This window comes from Ambystoma mexicanum, chromosome 6p (genome assembly GCF_040938575.1).
Source record: "Ambystoma mexicanum isolate Mex_15411 chromosome 6p, UKY_AmexF1_1, whole genome shotgun sequence".
Taxonomy (NCBI): Eukaryota; Metazoa; Chordata; class Amphibia; order Caudata; family Ambystomatidae; genus Ambystoma; species Ambystoma mexicanum.
In genome coordinates this window covers 1,003,664,642-1,003,686,083 of record NC_090935.1, presented here as the reverse complement: position 1 = coordinate 1,003,686,083, position 21,442 = coordinate 1,003,664,642, and the positions used below count along the sequence as shown (strand labels likewise).

At 45.9% G+C, this 21,442-nt stretch overlaps 1 protein-coding gene across 1 annotated transcript in view; it reads right to left on the bottom strand.

Annotated features, from left to right (window-relative positions):
- Window positions 1-21,442, bottom strand: part of CCDC192 (coiled-coil domain containing 192) — a 963,016-nt gene that overhangs the window by 487,359 nt on the left and 454,215 nt on the right. The window contains exon 4 of the mRNA XM_069625619.1: window positions 1,493-1,624. Coding sequence (XP_069481720.1) covers window positions 1,493-1,624 — 132 coding nt within the window. The remainder of the gene's footprint in view (window positions 1-1,492; window positions 1,625-21,442) is intronic.

Below are 21,442 nucleotides of genomic sequence, written 5' to 3'. Positions count from 1 at the left end.
ACATGGAAAAAGCTGACGGTGGAGGAGTGGATTCTGGATGTTAGAGCTTTATCGAGGTTTGAAAGGACAATGTTTCATAGACGGGATAAGGCAGACCTTTATGATGAAATGTGGGGGGATTTTGATGATCTATATGGATAAGGTTAGGTTGTGTTATGGAGTGGAGTGCAATGGTTTGTGTGGTCTTGTTAGTATGTTGTTCTTTGTTTGGTACATTTGATTTGGTTTTTTAATTGATTTTACAGTTAATGTTGCTGGGATGCGGGGTTTTGATGTAAAATTCTGTTGTATTGCTTCCCATTATTGTATGTTCTGCGGTTCAATGACTTTGGTTGATGTTACTGTTATTTGTTGACTATTATTGAAAATAAGAAATAAAGAGATCCAAAAAAAAATAATAATAAGAAAAGGTAAAATCTGAAATCTAACACATTGGGCCTCATTACACGGATGGCGGTAAGGATTTACCGGTAAAATACCGGTACCGGTAAATCCTTACCGCCTTACTACGAGGTCCCTTTGCGGGTTGGGGGATTTAACGCCTGCATTTTGCAGGCATTAAAAACCAACCCGCAAAGGGTCCCAGGGAGCTCATTACGGTACCGCAACCTTGGAATGGGACGGTAATTCCCCTTTCCGCCAAGGTGGTGCCGGTATTTTACCGGCATGAACCATGGCGCAAATAGCGCCATTGTTCTCCGCCACCCGTGTAATGAGGCCCATTGTCAGGAAATGGATCTATTTTCTTCTTATACCCAAGCCATTTGATTCTCCTGTTGTAAAGGAAAACCCTTTTGGAATTGTTCAAAATGCTACATCAAATACTTTGATTGTATCTTTATTATTCTAAAAGCATGGAACACATAATCCTCTGAAGACACCATAATGTAGGGTTCATATATGCTAAATATTTTACCATAGAAACCTTTGTTGTTATTCACACTGCAGAAATCGCTCTTTTACACATTGTACGTAACACATTTTTCAAACCTCAAAATGTATCCCAAGACACACTTAATTAGATATGTTATAACTTGTCTAGAAAAAGGCATATGAATACAAGATAACAGAAACACATTCATAATCAATATTTGTTATTATTTACAAATAGAAGCATGGCTGCCCACCATTATGCCAAGAAAAATGGGAGCACCATTTTTAGATAAATATGTTAAATCTAGAACATGTTAGGGAATCCCTAGGCATCTGTGATTTACACATGTCACCTTTTACCGTATTTACCAAGTATTACACTGGTGCAAATCTGGAGTTACTTGAAGCATCTTTGGGGTGATCTTATACAATCTGAATTTACAAAGATGTGTTGAGGAGGTTCTTGAATATGTTCCAGACATATCAGATTTGCAAATCTGCAAATCTTAGTAAAATTGGTGTAGGCCAGCCAGTGTAAATCTGAGATGCCCTGGTCCCCTAATTTACTTAAAGGTACATTTTGTAGGATCCATTGTCTTGCTTGTGGGATGGAACATACCTGATTTTTTATGAAAAGCGTCCTGTCATATGCTCCCACAGTGGCTGCTTTGTTTCGTGCTTCCTCCAGCTGGTCCTCAAGCTGCAAGACTTTTTGACTTAGTTCCAAATTGTTTCCTTCAGTGCTTGCAAGCTACAAAGAAAGTGTATATATATTTATCAAACATTTCTAAAATAGCCTTTATATAAAAGGGCACACAGCTATTGGCTGCATTGAAAGGAAATGATTTTAGAACATGGTTTTAACATTTGTATTACTTGTATGTAAGAGATATTTTAAATATACACGTACATGATACAAGAGATGGCAGTATAGCCAAGGGTGCATTGAACTTGACATAGAAAAAGGCTCATATCAATTACCCTGTAAGTGAAAGTTCCCTAATTCTAGAATTGTAATAGATATGCACATATATGAACACTCCTGCTAGGTTTGGCAAAGTTTAATCAATGTTTTCCTGCCAAAATGTAATACTGAAAAAACTATGATTTGCAAGGGATTTCAATAGCGACTTAAACAGGTATTTTTTATCCCACTATATCTCAAGTGTCCTCTTTGATGTTCCAGACTTTTGGAATCCACCTAGGCCTTAGAATGAAGTCAAATAAGATTTTGAAAATCGGATTAGCCAAACTCGAGATATTCACTTTTTAAGGCCATGATATTTCTGTAAATACGTAGTAGGCACAGAGGCCAAAAAAGAATTAAAAACATACAGCAAAAAAACATAAAAATCTCTGCAGTCCCTAACACACATGTGCAGTAGGGTTGGAGGGATGAAATGTAATGAAAAGTATTGCACAAAACGTGAAACATGTTGGGCGCATCCAACATGCACAGAAGGATTGGAGGGAAAAAACAAAATAAAAAATATTCTCCAATTACATGCACATGAGGACTGGAGGGAAACATTTGATGAAAAACAAACCCTGAATTGACAAATGTTCCACAAAATGCACAAGGTTATCAGCCACACCAACACACAATAGAGCCCCGATACCCAAATGTGCTGGGGTTGGAGGGACAAAATGAAATGTCAAATATATGATATCATGCAATGAAGTGGTCTTCACAAAGGTCACAAAGCCAAGTAGTTTATGTATTGGATTATTTTAACAATTTGTTAACTCAAGCAATGGGTCAAAATAGCAATATCTGCTTGCTCCAAGTTGTCATAATAATTTAATGTCTTCCAAAATTCTTGCGTGTCAAAGCAAGATCCTACATCAGCTGGCAGATAGGTTGCAACCTGGTCTGCTTAAACTATTAGTGGTTGCACTGTTTCCATTTATTAACTCAATTCATAGATGTATACATATCCAGAGCATCGCTTTAGGTAAAACCACTGCTCAATAAAATGTACAAATTCAAAATCAATCATTCACATTTAAAGCCACGTGCTTCATCAATTCAGAATTAAAACTTAACACAGATTTGAAACCCTCATTAAAACAGAGGCATAATGCTAGGGTTTGTTGTAGACATTTATACAAATACTGCTATCAGACTATTAATGCTAGAATTAGAGCTACTGGAAGACCATTTAACATTCTAATCCAAAAGCCTTCTTTAGAGGGTATCCCTACATATTATCCCCGCCATAAATATCGCCGTACATACGGTGGTTTGGCTCGCCATAGGCGATATTTTGGGGGGATAATTTGTGGGAGCGGGGTTTGTGGGGGTGTCCCTTGCACATTTAAAAATAATGCAGGGGTGTCCCCCGCAGGGTCCATGGCTCAATATCGCTGCTAAAATATGGCAATATTTTTTGTATTACAATATTTTTGCCGGGATATTAACACATGGAACCCTTTAGAGAGCATGTATGTTTTTTTGTGTGCAAATCAACTCATAAAATATCATCTCTGGTGTTCCATACTACGACATTATGTTATTAGCAGTTTAAAGGACTCCAAATAATTCCAATTTTTCATGATCTACAAAGTCGGTTTCACTCTGGGCATCCTTAATCTAGCTCCCAATACTTCCTGCATTTCCAGCAGATCAAACCTAAGTAGCATTAAAAGTCTAACAATGGCCCCATTTACTGTGATGGCGGTGACACTATTTCGCGACCGCAAGTATGCGTAAGTAAGGTATAATTACGGGTTGGTGGGCGCGCACCCCAGAACAGTGCAGAACCGGTCCCACTGCCATCACGGTAACACCCACGGAGATGAATGCACCGGGCCATATGGCAGCGGTACATCTGTATTCGCACCGACCATGCCGGTATCAGCGGATGCAGAAATACTGTTGCCGGTAATACCGTGATTGCGAAAACCTTAAAGAGAGCTGCGGCCATTACAAAAAGTGCAATCCACTGCAATCCACGTGAACCACAAGGCGTTGAGCTCCTGTTACTGGTGAAAATCATTATTGGAGATGACATCAAGGGTCCCAGCCATCCGGCAGCGCAAACCCCACTTCAGCGAGGCAGAACTGACTGTGCTTGTGGAGTGGAGAATGCTGCGGTACTATTCAGTGTAGACCAAAGTCGCAGTACGCAACAGAGGAGAAAGGGGATATGGTCTGAGGCTGCTCAGAAGTGCAGAGCTGTGGGTGTGACAGTGCAGACAGTGAAGGACTGGCACAAGCGCTGGGACGACCTGCGGCTACGGGTCAGGAAGCTACTGGCAGCACACAGCGAGCAGAGCAGTGCCACAGGAGGGGGACCACATTCCTCACTGAAGCTGCAAACATGGGAGGAGAGGTGCAGCTGCATAATGCGCCTGGAAGGGATTGAGGGTGTCAGTTATGCTGAGACCGGAGCACACACACCGGCCAGGGCTGGTAAGTTTACAGAGTTCAAAACCATGAGTGTGAATGAAGGAAGGCCAGCACTGCCCCCCTAAGTCCCCAGGCAGGGCCACAGAGTCACACGACACATCCCCCATCAACCCCACCACGACCAGCACCCCCCAGCCAGGGCCACAGAGACACACAACACATCCCCCATCAACCCCACAACACCCAACTTCCCCCCCCCCAGCGAGGGCGACAGAGGCACACAACACATCCCCCATCAACACCACCACACCCAGTACCCCCATGTGACAACACCACCCAGACAGCCAGACGGCGTGCAACTGAGTGTAAGCCCTGATTCGCACACCTGAGTGCAGCACCCATCAATGAGTGTACTTGCAAGTGGATGAAGCATGAGGAGTGTGTTCCATGTGACTGCCCCATACACATCCTGTCACACCACGAACGGCATGCTATACAATCCCCCACAGGTGCATCAACCGACAGTGACAGTGCAGAACAGACGACGTCAAGGGGGACTGCACCAGGCCGTAGGACGAGACAACGCCAGCAAGCCACTGCCAGCACCTCTGGCAGTCATGCATCCACTACGGTGCTGGTGCACGACAAAACGAACACCACAATCCCGCTGCACCTTCAGACCAGCATGCACCACCGTCAAATCCCCTGCAGCCACTTCCAGTGCACCTAAAAGTGCCTGTGCCCCAACAAGCGACAATGAGTCAGAGCGTCGAAAGTGTGCCGATTGATCAGGCCACTAACGCTCCCGGGAAGGGTAATGAGGGGACAACACTACACCTGAGCAGTTGGACACATTCAGCCACATGGGACTGCACAGTCAGATGTGCTCTCCCACACCTTCCCTCCAGGAACTCACTGCCCAGCTACATTGCATCAGCGCCAGGACACTCTGACTCAACTTGTGGAGCAACAGCTTCAGGAGGCAAGGCTCCAACGGGAGGAGGCCCGTCTGCAGCATGAGAGCAGTGCCACCTCTGTGCGCCGCCTTTCACGTGCAATAGGGCGTTTCGCAACCACAAACATGGTGTTGTCACAAAGGGTCAGGGAGGCCAACAACATAATGTCAAACATTGCAGAGACAATGTTGGTTGCCCAGCAGGCCTTCATGGGCCGTATGCCACCACCAAACCCTGCTTTGCCCTCCGCCAGCAGCACTCCCACACGCTCTGTGGCCAACAGCCCCCAGAGGAGGTCATCACGGTTGGCTGGAGTGACTGGGAAGGACGACCATGGGCCCAAGTGTGGCAGAAAATAGGCCGTACATCGTGGAACTGGAGTCACACAAGTCGTGATGGGGTCCGGGTTGGTGGGTGGTTACGTTGGGGAGGTGGGGGTGGTCCTTAGTGGGATTTGTTAGTTGAGGCCTGGTCAGTGGGTGGGTACGTTGGGAAGGTGGGGGGTGGTCCTTACTGTGGTTTGTTAGTTGGAGCCTGGTCGGTGGGTGGGTACATTGGGAAGGTGCGGTTGGTCCTTAGTGGGGTTTGATAGTTGGGGCCTGGTCGGTGGGTGGGTACGTTGGGGGGGTGGAGGGGGCACGTGTGGTCTTAATTCCAATTCTAAACCTGTTTCTCCTGTTAATTTCACAATAGACTGGTGTGCAAATGACGAGTGGACAATCCTATTTTGTGTGTGTAGAAATAGTTTACTCTAGTGCTACGACATAAAGTGCTGAATCTGAATATGAGGTATTATCAGAACAAGTTGTATATCAGTGCTCCACATGCATGTTGTCCATCATTGGCACCCCCCGTCCTGGTAGTGTACCCATCCCATCATCATCATCATCTTCATCCTCATCCTCATCCTCATCTGCTGGTTCGATGTCTGGGGGCAGTGGAATGATCCTGCGTATGCACAGATTGTGCAGCATAGCACATGCAAGCGCTATTTTCCCTGCCTTCACCGGGCTGTACTGCAATGCGCCACCTGATCTGCTCAGGCAGCGGAACCTGGCCATCAGCAGTCCAAAGGTCCGATTTATCACGCCACCTGTCCGTATGTGTGCCCGGTTGTAGGTCTCCTCATGCCTGTTCCGTGGCCGTCGTATGGGCGTCATCAGCCATGGCGTGAGTGCATATCCGGCATCACCTGCATGGGAGTGATAGTAAGGGCACATTTTACTGTTTGTGGTATTACAGACTGTATCAGATACAGTCCACAAATGCCCTTTCTGGTAGTCAGATGTTTGACACTTGGATCACATTTCCATGCTGAGTTCTGTGATGCTTACAGAGTGATGTTAGGCAAGAACATTTTCCAATCATTGCAACGTACATGTGTTCAGATGTGCTGGGTGACTCATGCATTGTAAGGTGATGGGCAGATCTGCCTCAGGCAGACACAGAACACAGCAAAGATGTGACAAATGCGCACAGCACGAGATGCACCCATTGCATGCATGGGAGTAGCTAATGTACTTCGGGCGGGGGAGGTACTCACATCCTCATTTTGCCATTGCATGTTGTGACACCCAATGGATAGGGTATACATGAAGATAGGCAGGGCATGTTTTGGCGTCACATGGCATGGTGCCATTGTCCGAGCTGTGCGGAATCAGGTGCTTGTCTATTCCCCCCACCCCAAATACACAGGGGTCATGCATTGACAGTTGTACTCACCCAACAGCCTGGGACACTGGACCTTGACTCCCCCCCCCCCAAATACACAGGGGTCATGCATTGGCAGTTGTACTCACCCAACAGCCATGTGCTTTGTCCCGCATAACGTTCCATGTACCGTGGCAGTGTTGAATTCCGTAATACCATTGAGTATTTCTGACCCTCACATTCTAAGGTGAAAAGGGTAATGTCTTTTGGCCTTGGAAGGTGCACAGATGTTCAAAAGGAAAATGCTTTAACTCCAACACAAGGAATGCACAGCAATGGCGGCTGACCACATCCCTGAAGGGGAAGAAAGAGATGGCTTTCTGGCTATAATCAAGGATGGTAAAGAGGCAATGTGTGAGTGCCTCCAGCCAAGTCTGGATACTGCAGATAGTATTAGTTAATCAATAGCGACTAGTACTGTGCTACACAAATTTGCGTGCTTGTGGAAGTCTGGATTTGCATTGGATGTGCAATCTAGATTACTCAATATGCCTTTTGACGGCTCAAGACTGTTTGGTAGCAAGGCTGACGAAAGTCTGGAAAGGCTACAGACCTCAAAAGCGGCAGCTAAATCTCTTAGCCCCGCTATTAGACAGCCTCAACATTCCTACTCCGGTACACTATCTTGGAGTGGTAAGTCCTTTTGTTTCTACTCCTCAATTGGAAGAGGGAGAGTTCAAGGCAGACAAAGAGGACAAACAAGATTTCCTCGTGGTGGACGAGGGAGAGGTACTAAATCAGCCCAAGCAGCGGGAGCTTTGCCCTCAGTCGCTGCTTCAGCTGCCTCAAAACCTCTGAGGCCTTAATCCACAAGACCCCAGTGGGAGGCAGGCTCTCACAGCATCTGAAAGAGTGGAAACGGTAGCCCAGGGTTACTGCCTTACGTTTCTAAAAAAGGCCTCAGTATCATCCACCGGGGAACAGCTCATTGAAACTTCCAGATCTGCCACTTATGCAGGAAATATGTATCCTGCTAGAGAAAGGTGCAATAGAACCAGTACCTCCGGTAGAGATGAACAAGGGTTGGTACTCCCCGTATTTTCTAATCCCCAAAAAGGACAGATGCTTTATTTATTTATTTAGCAATTTATATAACGCACCAAGCCCGAGGGCATCTAGGCGCTGTACTTGACATTAAATAAAAGTAGCGTTACTGGTTCTGTCCAAGCGTATAGGGTTACATAGATACACAGGTTACAGAGGTTGCATAGTTACACGAAAGACATAGGAAACAGTGGTGGTAAGGTAATTTAAGTTAACTAGGTTACAGAATTTCGTGTGAAAGACGATATGTACAGTGCTACTTTATTTACAATGGTGAGGGAGTACTCTGTAGATTGGGATAAAGTTTTGGTATGAATGCATGCAGTTATTTTGTAGCTCAAGTGTTAATAACCACGTTTTAAGGTGTTTTTTGGAAGTTCCATTAAGAGGCTTTCCGATCTTAGGACCACTGGTAGGTTGTTCCAAGATTTGGCTGCTACCACTGGGAAGCTACTGCCACCAGTATTTTGCAGTTTGAAGCAAGGGGTAATGAGGCAATACTCGTAAGCTGAACTTGTGTAAGCATTTGTGGATAAGAGAGAGTGTTTTGAAGCAGATTCTCTCACGTATGGGAAACCAGTGGGTGTTGCGTCTAATGGATGAAATGTGAGTTGTTTTTAGAATGCTGAGAGCTGCTCTCAGGGCGTTGTTTTGGATGACTTGCAGTGTTTTAATATTCTGGGTCTTGGTGCCTGCATAGAGGGAATTGCAGTAAGCCAGTCTCAACAAAATCAAGGCTCTCGCAAGGGCGGTGCAGCTATCTGGAGAGAGGAAGGGCCTGCAGGCTTGGAAGCGTATGCTGCAGCAGAAGCCATGGTGGTAACTTGTCTCGTGAGGGTCATGGTGGAGTCGAAGTAAAATCCTATGGTTTTTGCTTCTTTTGAGACTTTAATGATATTACCATCAATATTGAAGGATTGTAATGCTTTGGAGAGTTTGTTGAGACTGGGCTGGGAGCCAATGAGGAGGAGCTCGGTTTTATTCATTCAGGCACAGCCCATATTGCGCCATCCAAGCTTTCATGGTTTGGTAGATATTGTTGAGTGAGTTACTGTCAGTATCGTATAAGCAAGTGATGGGTATGAGGAGCTAAGTGATTTAGCCGCCGTGTTGCTCACTGTTCCTGTATATCCTGTGCTATACTTCTCACTCAGGGTTCTGCTTGTCCTCCTTTGCTCCCTTCCCAATTTTCCCCATTTGCCTTTGGGTTTTTTCTAACATTTGTTTATTCTATCGTTTTCTTTTTCGCTTCCTCCTTTCCTTTTTTCTTCCTGCCTGTTCTTGTTTCCTTTCTTGTCCACTTCTTTCATTCTCACTACCACTTCCCATCTATCTTTTGATGCTAACTTTTCTCTCTGCCCTCTCTCACATTAATTTGACTTCCCTTTCCCTCGCACATGTCTTCCTTCTCTTTCTAAATTCTCTCTCATTTCAATTCTTCTAGTTCTCACCCATTGTTCCCACTGGTCTTCAGTCTACCTCACACTCTTAGCTATTTCTATGCTTCTCTGTGCAATTTTCACTTCTCTGTCCTTTCATCCCATTCTCATCTTTATTACTCTCTGTCAGTGACTCGGCTTCCTTCTTGAATCTCAGCATCACACCCACCCATCCGTGTCGACAGGAATGCAGTGGGCAGGGACCACAAAAAAGACACCAACTGCAAAGTAGGTTCAGCCATGGCACCCCACGATTTATTCACCTTCAAATGTCAACGTAATACAAACATTCTAGAACCACTGACGGTGCACATGCACCGTGGCGAGATCACCACATCTAGATTGAAGGCCTTGTTGAAACAACACACGATAGACATAGTAATGAGGCTAGGCACAGTGACCGAAATTGGTAGAAGCTATTTCAGTGGTGCCAACTATGAGGGGGTTTGAGGTTTTTTAGCCACCCCACACCCCTGCCCAAACTCCCTGGGAAACTCTGTGTGTAGGGGAAGGAGGGCTCCTCTGGGGGCAGCGAACTCCAAGGATTACAAGGGCTAGGAAGGAGCTGGGAACACACCTAAACCTTTAATTTGGTTTCTCTGGCTGTTGTGATAAAGCAGGGTCGTGAACTGTGAGACAGAGAGCCATTAAGACGTCACTAAGACATTCACACCTGCGATGACACACTGACATCTTCAGTGGAGCCAGAGTAAAAGTTAATCCCTAAAGACTCTTTTCTGCTTTTTTGCTTAAAACATAGTTTTCCAATTTCTCCGAAACCACCAGCTTACGAAGTAAAACCATTTTCTAAAACTGAAAACCACCAGCTAATGTAACTTACTGTATGTTTAAGTTTTTGTGGGAATGCAATACCTATTCATATCATACATAGCAGTAAAATGTATTGCTACTTAAAATACTGACCAAGAGTAGATGATGTCACGCATGCATATAAATGATATCTCAACTCGGCCTATGAGTCCAGGCTTATTGCATTCTGGTACTCCTGTGTTTTATACTGGCAAACTAAAATTACAAATACTGTACACGAATACAGAATGATGTGAATTAAAATGCCAGAACATGCCAAACATCTTTCAAGGACGACTTGCAACAGGAACATGTACAGTGTGAATCACAGACATTTGAAAAATGTGCAATCAGAAAACCTTAGTTAACAGCGAGGCTCCCCTGTTCGTCCAATGTATGTGATCCTGGGTAAACCACATAGTGATCACTTACCAGTGATTCTGTGTGAACTGCAAAAAGCCCATCTAACAGAAAGGTGAAATACATTAAATACTACAATGTTTCGTCATCAAGAGAGTTTGCCTGGGCATTGACTGAGTCTACCAGCCCAGTTTTAGTCTGAGCACCCCCATCACCCTTGCGTCAGTGGCTTTGGGGTCTTCAACTACTACACAATTTGTGAGAAGACAAAGATTTTAGGTATGGGGGATGCTTGCCTAATCTTGAGGCGTACTACCTTCCACGTATTGCTTTTTTTTGTCTCCCCTCTGTCCCACTCTCCAGGATACATGGGTGGCACCTGCCTCTTACTAGCTCTGTTTGCTGCTTGCTTCTCCCTTCCCAGACCAGAAGGGCATGAGTCAGTTCAATGTTACTCACTGGATTATTCTCAGAAGTATTAACTGGTTTCCTTGCACATCCAGCACACAAACGTATGAACCACAGATTTTACACAAACCACTGCTTAATGGTGGAAATATAGTGATAAAATGTGCCTTATTTGGAAGGCCAGTCAACAACTCCTTAATCACTTCATTGAATGTATTAATACAGGCATTTAGCCTTTACGTTCACGACTAGTAATTAGATCTCATGATTCAGCATGATAACAATAGGATGTTGACGACTCTACATGGAAAATCCACTGGCAGAAATGCATTACTGATGAATGTCAGCCAACACCTCCATAGTCTGAAGGACAAGTCTTAAGGCTTAAACTCAAATGCACTCACATTGCTGACCATGACATTGTCTCAAAGGAGCTGAAGGACAGATTAAGCGTCAGAGGTTATCTCAGGAAGTTACTTAGGGGAGTTCAAAAACGCACCCGATATTACGATCGAACTGCACTTATAACAACTGCAAAGGGAAACCCCCCCCAACGCATTGTCCGCGTTTCTACCAAAAAGCTTTGAGACAATGTATGGGTAGAATAGCTACTATTCCTCGTGCCTCACGGACTGGTGGAGCGTCAACCCTGTCATGCGCCATTTTCCTTGTATCAACTGTGTGTCACACCAATATACGAGCAAACAGAGTGAAGTGAAATTTTGCTTACTGCTTCCTTGTATATTTGAGCCAGTCCTGGAACCTAAGAAAGTGCACTGTGGATGCCTTAGTGTAAATGTGTTACATAAGAGGGCAACTCTTGTTTACTGTGGCAAGTCTGCAATCATATTGTTATCATGTTTTTATGATATGCTCCATATTAACTGTAATGTTTTATTGTTGTATATTCCATTTTATGTTGTGTATCGGTTTATGGTCTTTATCCGAATAAACTACGTAATGAATGGAATGGAAATGTCAATACTTCACCTGGGATATTCTTCATTTTTCTAATTGTCAGGCATACAATGTGATTAAATGCCTATGTAAAAAGATAGATATTGGCATGGCTACTCTGAAAGTAACCATAAAAATAGGAAAAAACAGACCATGGATCAGAACCCCGGTTCTTAATGCACTACTAGTTTCACATTATATAAAACGTGGTCACAGTGGCTTGACGTGGGTTGTTCTACAGGTATTAAAACCTGATGAACCCTGTACGTTTGTTGATAAAAGCTGTTAGAGGTGGCGTGTGACCCCCAGGCTCCCCGCACGTCCACACACGTACTATGCAACAAAAGCCACTGCTTTTTGGAGCAAAAATGAATTCATAAAACCCAAAGCCATCATGAGGTTGGAATTATTAAATGGTCTTTTTTAATGAATGGCTTTTACTATATCTCTTTGAGTCTCTTCCATCTTAAGTGCTTGTATATGAGATTTTCTAACCATTGTTATCTGTGAGTGTGTTTCGGAGGCTTGTGGAATCTGCCTAGCTCACATGCTATGCATAGGCCGACATCTAGTGGAAGCTGCAGAGTATTACAGTTTGTTTTCGAAACTCGAAAAGGGACGTCGACAGGGCGTGCCACTAATACTATCCCTAGTGTAACGTCCACTGTACCGATGGTCCTTCACATGTGGAGGTTCCCTGTTTTATTCCTCCATCTTGACGGACACTTAACAGCAGAGTTCCTTTCGACTGACACCATTTATTATTGCTAAATTAGAGTTGGTTACTCTTTCTATGCTTTCTCTACACCGACTTCGACAACATCTTCGACGGCGGTAGAAAGGACAAACGTCAAACAAAGTCCTTGATTCGAAGGACCCCTTTGGCCTTGGAAGACTGCACCAGGCCTCGGAAGAATGGTGGGTGAACATTAGAGAATGCATTTTCCCCTTTACACTTTCTTTTCTCGCCTGGCTGCCATTTTGTTTAACTATGTAAAACACTAAATTAAAATTCTGTCCTAGTTGTAATAAAAGGTTCTCCTGGGTAAACAAGCACCGGGTGTACAATCTTTGTCTAGCACAGGACCACAATGAGGGCCATTGTTGAGCCTGCATGCTCTTCAAGCCAAAGCTGCTCCGGGGCCGAAAGTCAAAGCGATGGGCCCATTACGCCATGCAGGCTGAGGCCGCCATGGACATGGACGGAGTCTCCATTGATGGCAGCGTCACAGTCTTTACGGACAGCGAAGGCGACGGGGAACCGTTAAATTCCCAAGTGCAAGCCCCCGACCCCATTAAGCAGGCCGGCAGCTCTGTTACGAGGACGACAACCGGTGGCAGTAGCACTCACACTACTCCCAGCACTAAGCACATAGCCAAGGGCCAGGAATCAACACCAACGTTGACCAAACAGCCACACACAGCGTCATGGGGGAGGTCCACCGAATCCCTGTCCTCTGAGCACTCGAAGTCCTGATCGCCTCACGACAGGCCCCGTAAATTGGAAGATAAAACAGACGCCGTTTTCAAACCCTCTGCCGAACGTTGAAAGACGAGGCTTCGGCCCACACCACCGCCAAAATTCGACACTCCACGTCAAAAACAGCCACAAGCACCAAGACCTCAGCATTAGCCCACTTGGTGCAAAAGCATGTCCCTGAAAGCCTCCTTAAGGCAAAAAGTTCAAATAAACACTCCTCCAAGAGTCACTCTCACAAGGAGAAATCTAGCACACCTCACAGGGAGAAACACTCTGTTCTCCAAGAGGAAGGGACCTTAACAGAGCCCTTGAAAAACAAGGGCCAGCCTACACCTCAGTCTACACCTCAGAAACAGGTTACACCAAATACCCTGGAATCATTCCAGGTTCAGCAGCATTGACCGCTGAAGACATTGACAGGGTCATAACAAGAATGACATTCCTGGCTAACTTCTTTGAGAAGAACCCCCAAGCTATCCAAAATTTCCAAAACACGCCACCAACTACTGACGATTCGTACTCCCAGCCCCCGACTAGGAGGCTACTTCCTGACACCCTTCCCATTTCACCTCAGGTGGACCCAGTCCATATTAATATATATGATATAAATACAGACACAGAGGACAATGATACAATACAGGAAGAAGACCAATACTATGATGATGATGAAGAGGATATATACAACCTACCCTCTCCAGTTAACCCGGTTGCACCAGTGGCTGATTCATCAGTTGACAATCAACCACTGTATAATGATTTGCTAATGGAGGCAGCTGAGCACTTTCAGATTCAGATCCAAGAGACTCAGCGGGATAAAGATTGTGTGGAAGATATATTGGGCAACAGGAAAGCTGCCACCCAATTTATTCCTATCTATCAGTCCATCCAAAGGAGGATACAACCTTCTCTGGAGACTAAACCAAACGCGGGCAGTCAACCCACAAATTGAAAAACTCTTCTGTCCTGCATCCACAGACCCACTTTATATCAGGGGCCAGCTGAAATCGGGCTCTCTTGTGGTAACCACAACTCAGAAGAGGGCCGCAACACCTTTAGCTTCATCGGAAGGGCCCCCAATAAGGAAAGTAAGAAACGATACACTGTGGGGAGAAAGGTGGCCACTTCAGCAGCCTTTCAAACAAGGATTGCGAATAACACAACACTAGTGGCAAGCTACAACTGCCACACGTGGGATGAGGTGGCAACACTAATAGCTTCAGTCCGTGAACCCCTGAAATCTCAACTGGCCATAGTAGCAGCAGATGGCAAGGCAGTATCCATCTGCATCTTGAAAAACAACCTAGATGCCGCTGACAATGCGTGCAGGATCATTGCCGAAGGTACCATCATTAAACACCATGCATGGCTTCGCCAGTCTGGTTTCAAATATGAAACACAGGCAACACTCCTTAACAAGCCGGTGGAACCCAAGGATTTGTTTGGGAAGGCCGTGGAGGATGCATTAAAATCCGCCAAGGAGGAGTACGATACTTTAAAATCTCTAGGCCAACTACCAAATAAGCCACCAGTCCAAAGAGGCCGAAGCAATTATAGTGGGTTTCGTGGTCAAAGCTCACAAAGGGGCTCAGGTTATGGACAAAGTCAGGGCTCGTCCTGGGGAAACAACCAAGGTGAAGCCTCACAAGGTTTCCAGAGGGGCCAATGTCTATCTCGTGGTCGCGGGAGGTCCTCCACTTCCTATGGTGGAGCTATGTCTCCAAAACAATCACCACCCGCTTCAGGTCCCCTCCAATGCCTCTCCAGTAGGAGGACGTATTTCACACTTCACCCACGCATGGGAGGGAATCACCACAGAAAAGTGGGTGCTACCTACCATAGTGGGGGGTTATTGCATGGATCTAATGCAATGACCATCCAAGCATCCCCCGCAACAAAGAATAACCACGAAGGAAGACCTACACACCCTTCTCGAGGAGGTCGCTGTGCTGTTACTCAAGGACACCATAGAAATCGTCCCAGCGAATGAGGTAAACAAGTGTATTTATTCAACTTACTTCCTTGTGCCAAAAAAAGATCGAACTATAGGCTCCATATTAGACTTACACCTTGTAAACACTTATGTAAAGCCACAAAAATTCTGCATGACAACGCTACAAGAAGTAATCCCTCTGCTACACCAGGGGGATTAGATGGCAAGACTGGATATGTAAGATGCCTATTTTCATATTTCAGTGTTCCCAGTGCACAGAAAACACTTGCGTTTCAAAATAGCGAACCAGCACTACCAATTCAAGGTGCTGCACTTCGGAATAGCATCTGCTCCAAGGGCATTCACCAAGGTACTGGCGGTGGTGGCAGCGAGCCTGCACAGGCAGACAATCCCAGTGTACCCCTAACAGGACGACTGGCTGATTACATGGGAATCACCCCTTCTTTGCAGGCAAAACACTCAAAGAACCATAAACCTTCTCTTCCAATTAGGCTTCTAAATAAACAAGTAAAAAACAAGCCTTGTGCCAGGCACAACCAAACAGTTCCTAGGAGCTGTCATAAACACGGAAGTGGGTTAGTCTTTCCATCAATGGAAAGAGTTCAAAACATGCTACGGAAAAGACCTCAGCATCAAGCCGGTCGCCAGATAAGCATACGCAAAGCAATGTGTTTGGTAGGCATGATGGCATTGTGCATTTACCTGGTCCCACACACACACGTTTGTGCAGGCACCGCATGCAGGAGTGGTTGGCGAAACAATGGTCTCAGGCAAGCAGTCAGTGGGACGATCTAGTGGTCGTTTCGCCAACACTAGTAGAAAACCGACACTGGTGGACAAAGGAAAACCCTTCCACGATCTGGCGGTGCAAGTAATCGTTTCAACAGACAGGGGCTGGGCACTCAGACAGGGGATGTTCCTATCTTCTCAACATGTTCCAGGGGTACTCAACACTCTAGCAGATTATCTGAGCAGAGATCCCCTACCAGAAGAACACGAGTGGAGACTAGACTCAAATGTCGAAGAACAAATCTTTTCCCAGTGGGGTTACCCCACATTAGACTAGTTCGCTACGAGTAAACAAGCAATGAACAGACTTCGCGTCCAGGTTTCCCCAACCACATTCCAAGGGGGACATCCTATGGATGAGCTGGTCAGGGAAATCTGCTTACGCTCTTCCAGCCCGACTCCTCTAATGAGCTGGGGGTTGAACGAGATTCACAGGGAACAGATGACGCTCATCCTAGTTGCTCCCATGTGGGCAAGACAACCATGGCGATGTGCAATCCCATGAAACTCCTGTGCCAGAACAATCTGCTGAGCCAACACAGGGGACGAACAGTTCACCCTCAACTTCACTCAATGAACTTTGCAGCTTGGCTCCTGAGGTCAGAGTTTGGACATCTAAATATACCACAGAGGTGTACGGATATCCTCAAGGAGGCACGTAAACCAAACACCAGACACTGTTATTTCGACAAGTGGAGGAGATTTGTAATTTGGTGCCAGTCTAGGCAAATAAACCCGTTAGAATGTACTCCATCCCACATTTTTAATTATATTCTCCACTTGTTAGACTCAGGGCTAGTATTCAACCCTATAAAGGTCCACCTGGCGGCTTTATCATCTTACACCATCTCTCAAAGTTACGAAAGCAAACGAGTACATACCCTAGAACGAGTAGACATGTGTACAGACATTGAGGATGAGAAAGGGCCAATACAACTTAGACAGTACTGAAGGACCCCGGAAGAGAGGGCAGCATATTCACAGATGCCAATACTAGAAAGGGCAGGGGCGAGGCCTCAGTACGTGCCCTGGAAACACACTGACAAGGAAAAGGTCAAATGCAGGTTGCCATCTTTAAGTACGGGAGCTGGGAAGTGGATTTATGAGATGGAGAAGCTAACATCAGATCACCGGCTGACAGTGGGTGACGTAAAGAGACTATTGGTTTCAATACTGAGTGACGCAGCTAATGACATATGGAAGAGGGCAGGGTTCCCAGAGGTGACAATACAGAACACGGCACATGATGGATCACCATTTGCGAATTGCAGAGCAGCAGTTTGACAAGCAATACGAACACAATACCCAGACACGTCAGACATCGGGCGATTACGTCACGCAAAATGTATGAGGATGAAGATCCTGTTCAATACATACAAGAGATTCAAGAGCTTTGGCATCTTGAAACTCGAGAGCCTAGAGACAAAACTATAGCTATATTCTATCACATTTTAGTACAGGGCCTGGCATAGCCAGTACAAAACAGTTTGAAAAAATTGGTGGGAATGGAAGCAAAGCGATGTCCTGAAATTCAGCTCACAATAGTACACCACTGCAGATAATGGCAGGAGAAGGTTAAACAAAGGTCAGAGGAAAAAAAGGCAGATGTGGCCAAGTTAGTGCAAAAGTAGCTATCAAAGTACGCAATGGAGTGGGCAATCATACCCAGCCCCACCCCACAGCTACCCGCACAACAGCAGCAGTGTCCACAACCACAACAGTATGCACCGCCCATGGGAGGAGGGTACATGGGGCAGGCAGGCCACAGCAAAGGTTCTGCGGAAGGGGAGGGCTCCAAAGAGGATGTGGCTTTGGGACACAGGCACATCACAATCAAGGGGGTTTCACGGATATGGGCAACCGATGCCACAGAACATGGGGGATTTTTAAGGGGGTTTCCAAGGACAGGGGAGGGAATCACCTCAGTGCTGGACCTGCGGGCAGCTAGGACACATCTCACGAGCATGCCGATTTAGAGGGGCACAACAGAACTGGGGAGATCAGGGGCGGCAAAACTATCAAGGGGGACAAGAGGATTATTTTGCTCAGGGCCAACAGCAACAAGGACAGATACAAGGCACGTATCAGCAAATGCCACAAGCACAAACACAGGCACAGGCACCAGCATCAGCACAGATGCAGACACAGGCGCCAAACATGGTAGCACCCTTAAAACAGTACCAACAAGCACCACAGATCAGGGGAAGCACACAACAGCAAGCCCAAATACAGGACGATGACACAGCAGAACCTATGGACACAATGGCAACAGTGGCAGTAAGGCGACTGGGAGGAGTCACCATGGTGGTGAACAACCCCTTTACAGGGATCCTCAATAGGACAGCCCACAGACGAACTTGATGTGTCCCATCCTGTCGGTCACACCCAATCCTGCAGAGGAACCTCACTTAGGGGTGGCGATAGGTGACAACACTTTTTTCTTTCTTGTTGACACTGGGGCGACTAGTTCATGCATCCGGGAAGGGACATTTGCATTGTCAGGCAATGCCATGAACACTCAAGGATTCTCTGGGGCTCGGGAAGTGGTTCCTTTTACTGATAACATCTCACTATCTATAGGAGATCACAACTTATCACTGCCTTTACTTTACTCTAGACAGACACCTGTGAACATATTGGGACATGATATCATGAGCAGACTAAACATGACAATCTCATTCATAGACAAAGGCATAATATCCTCAACACCAAGCATACGCATGATGAATGTAAGGCAGATTGTTGAGGCTTATTGTGGGCGCACAGTGCAGAGGGGGATGCCAGGGGACCCCGAGATGTTTCAATATGGGGCAGGCTTCGCCATTGCATGGATGCCAGGCATTGCAGGGAATGTGTTGTGAGTACCTGTTCAGGCCAGAGACACCATTGGGTGAGCCAGAGGGAACAATAGTGTCCATTGAATTAGAGGCAGCATTGGCAAGGGAGGAATGGATTGCAGTACATGCAACAGATGACACTGGGAGGGTGTGGAGAACAATCATTGTAGGTGCAGAGGGGTGCAGGCTAACAACAGTGACAGATGAGGAACCTTTTGGAGAAGAGAGGCTGGAGATGGAAATGAGGTTTGAAATGAGTATAACGTTCTGGTTACAGATTCATTACAGAGAAGTGCCACAGAGAATGGCGATGGAGGTGCTGCCCTCATTCTGGGAGGAAGACATGGCCATGGTTCCGGGAAAGTTTATGGACCGAAAGTCCTTATGACATGGGGAGCATAAAGAGCATAGGGGGAGTTAAAATCAAACTGAAACCAGGAGCAATTCTACCAAGAGTAAAACAATATCCCCTGACCAAGGAAGCAGATGAGGGCATTTATGAGACAATCAATGCCCTTAGTGAGAGAGGCATTCTGGTACCATCAGAATCTCCCTGCAACACGGCAGTGTACTCTGTTTGCAAGGCCAATGGGGGTTCATGGCATTTCATTCAGGATTTAAGACCTCTTAACCACATTGTAGAAGCAGAATATCCAGTGGCAGCAAATCAAGCACCATTCTGTGTGGTAATCCAGCGGAAGCCACCTTTTTCTCAGTAATTGATCTAAAGAACACATTCTTTTCAGTGCCACTACACCCGGACCTAACCAGCTTTATGTATCGAAACCAGAAGTGGAAACACACTTGTTTGCCACAAGGGTACTGCAAGTCACCATCTATCTTTAACGGAGTGATCCAGGTGGATCTAGGCAACAGAGACAGAGAGCACATTTCTACAATATGTTGATGACATTTTGATCTGCAGCAAGACAGAAGACGAGTGCAGACGGGACTTGGTGCACATGCTGACAGTTTTAGCAGACAAGGGGTACAAGGTAGACAAGGCCAAACTACAGTATTTTCAGGAGGAGATGCGTTACATTGGACAAATGATATCTAAAGACGGCAGGCACATTGCCCCAAAGAGAGCAGAGGCAATATGTAACACACCCCAGCCCAAAACAGTGAGGGAAATGCAACAGTTATTGGGGTTGTGCAATTATTGCAGGAAATGGGTCTATGTCTACAGCACATGCACCAGGCTGCTCTTGACTGCATTGAAGGAAGCACAGAAGGGAACAAAGACACTGGCATTGACAAAAGAGATGACTGAGGCTTTTGAGGAATTGAAACAAGTAATATGCACAGCACCAGTGTTAGAGACCCCAGATTACAAAAAGGAATTATTTCTGTTCTCTCACACTGACAGCGTGGTGATGAAAGCAGTACTGACTCAGAAAACAAGCAAGGGCCATAAGCCAATTGCTTACTACAGTGGACAGCTTGATCCAGTGATGAGAGGACATTATCCTTGCGAACAATCATTTGCTGCTGCAGCCTTCGCAGTGGAAAAGTCATCTGCAATGACCATGGGGTGCACCACCACTCTTTACATAGGGCACGCCTTGTTTGCGATACTGCACAAGCCAAAGAGCTCACTGACTACACAGAGAGCGTCGGGGTACGAAGTCATACTATCAAATGTGGGACTGCGTATAGTGAGATGCAGGACAGTGAACCTGGCATTATTTTTGGCGGACGTCCTCAAGCTAGGGGACTGTGCCCATGACTGTGCAAAGAACATAGAGCTGTTCAGTGACACACGCAAGGTGGCGGAAGATGCACTTGAGGGGGGAGATGTGCTGTACATTGACGGTTCATCGACTATTGATCAAACTGATGGAATCAGAAGGACTGGAACTGCTGTAATAAGACTGAAGGAAGATTGGACAAGTGAGGTGCTTGTGCGTGCACAATTACCATCCCATTACTCAGCCCAAACAGCAGAACTAGTGGCTCTCATATTAGCACTAGAACACAGTGTAGACAACAGTGTGACCATTTTTTCTGACAGTACTTACGTCACATCGACAGTACATTCAAGATTGGCACGTTGGTTAAGAAGGGGGTATTGAAGAGCAGATGGTACCCCCATGGCAGCACGCACTCTTGTTAGGTAAATTGATTGAAGTGATTGCATACCAAAGGAAGCTGGTACTGGTGAAGTGCCAGGCCCACACAAGGGGGAGGACGCTATCTCAAGGGGAAATGAGCCAGCAGATTATGAGGCAAAGTGTGCTGTGTCCTTTTGGGAGCTATGGGAACTGAAGGGGAGACCAAAGGCCCCGGGAGGAGTGAGAAACATGGTGTTAAGGGAAGGTTACAGCAACATACCAGAGACACAGATTATGGAATTGCAGGGAGCTGCACCACAGGAGGAGAGGGAGCTATGGGTGAAAAGAGGATGCTCCATGTCTCCAACATATGCCTTATGGCGAAAGAACAACACAGGGAAAGTGGTTATGCCACTAGCATT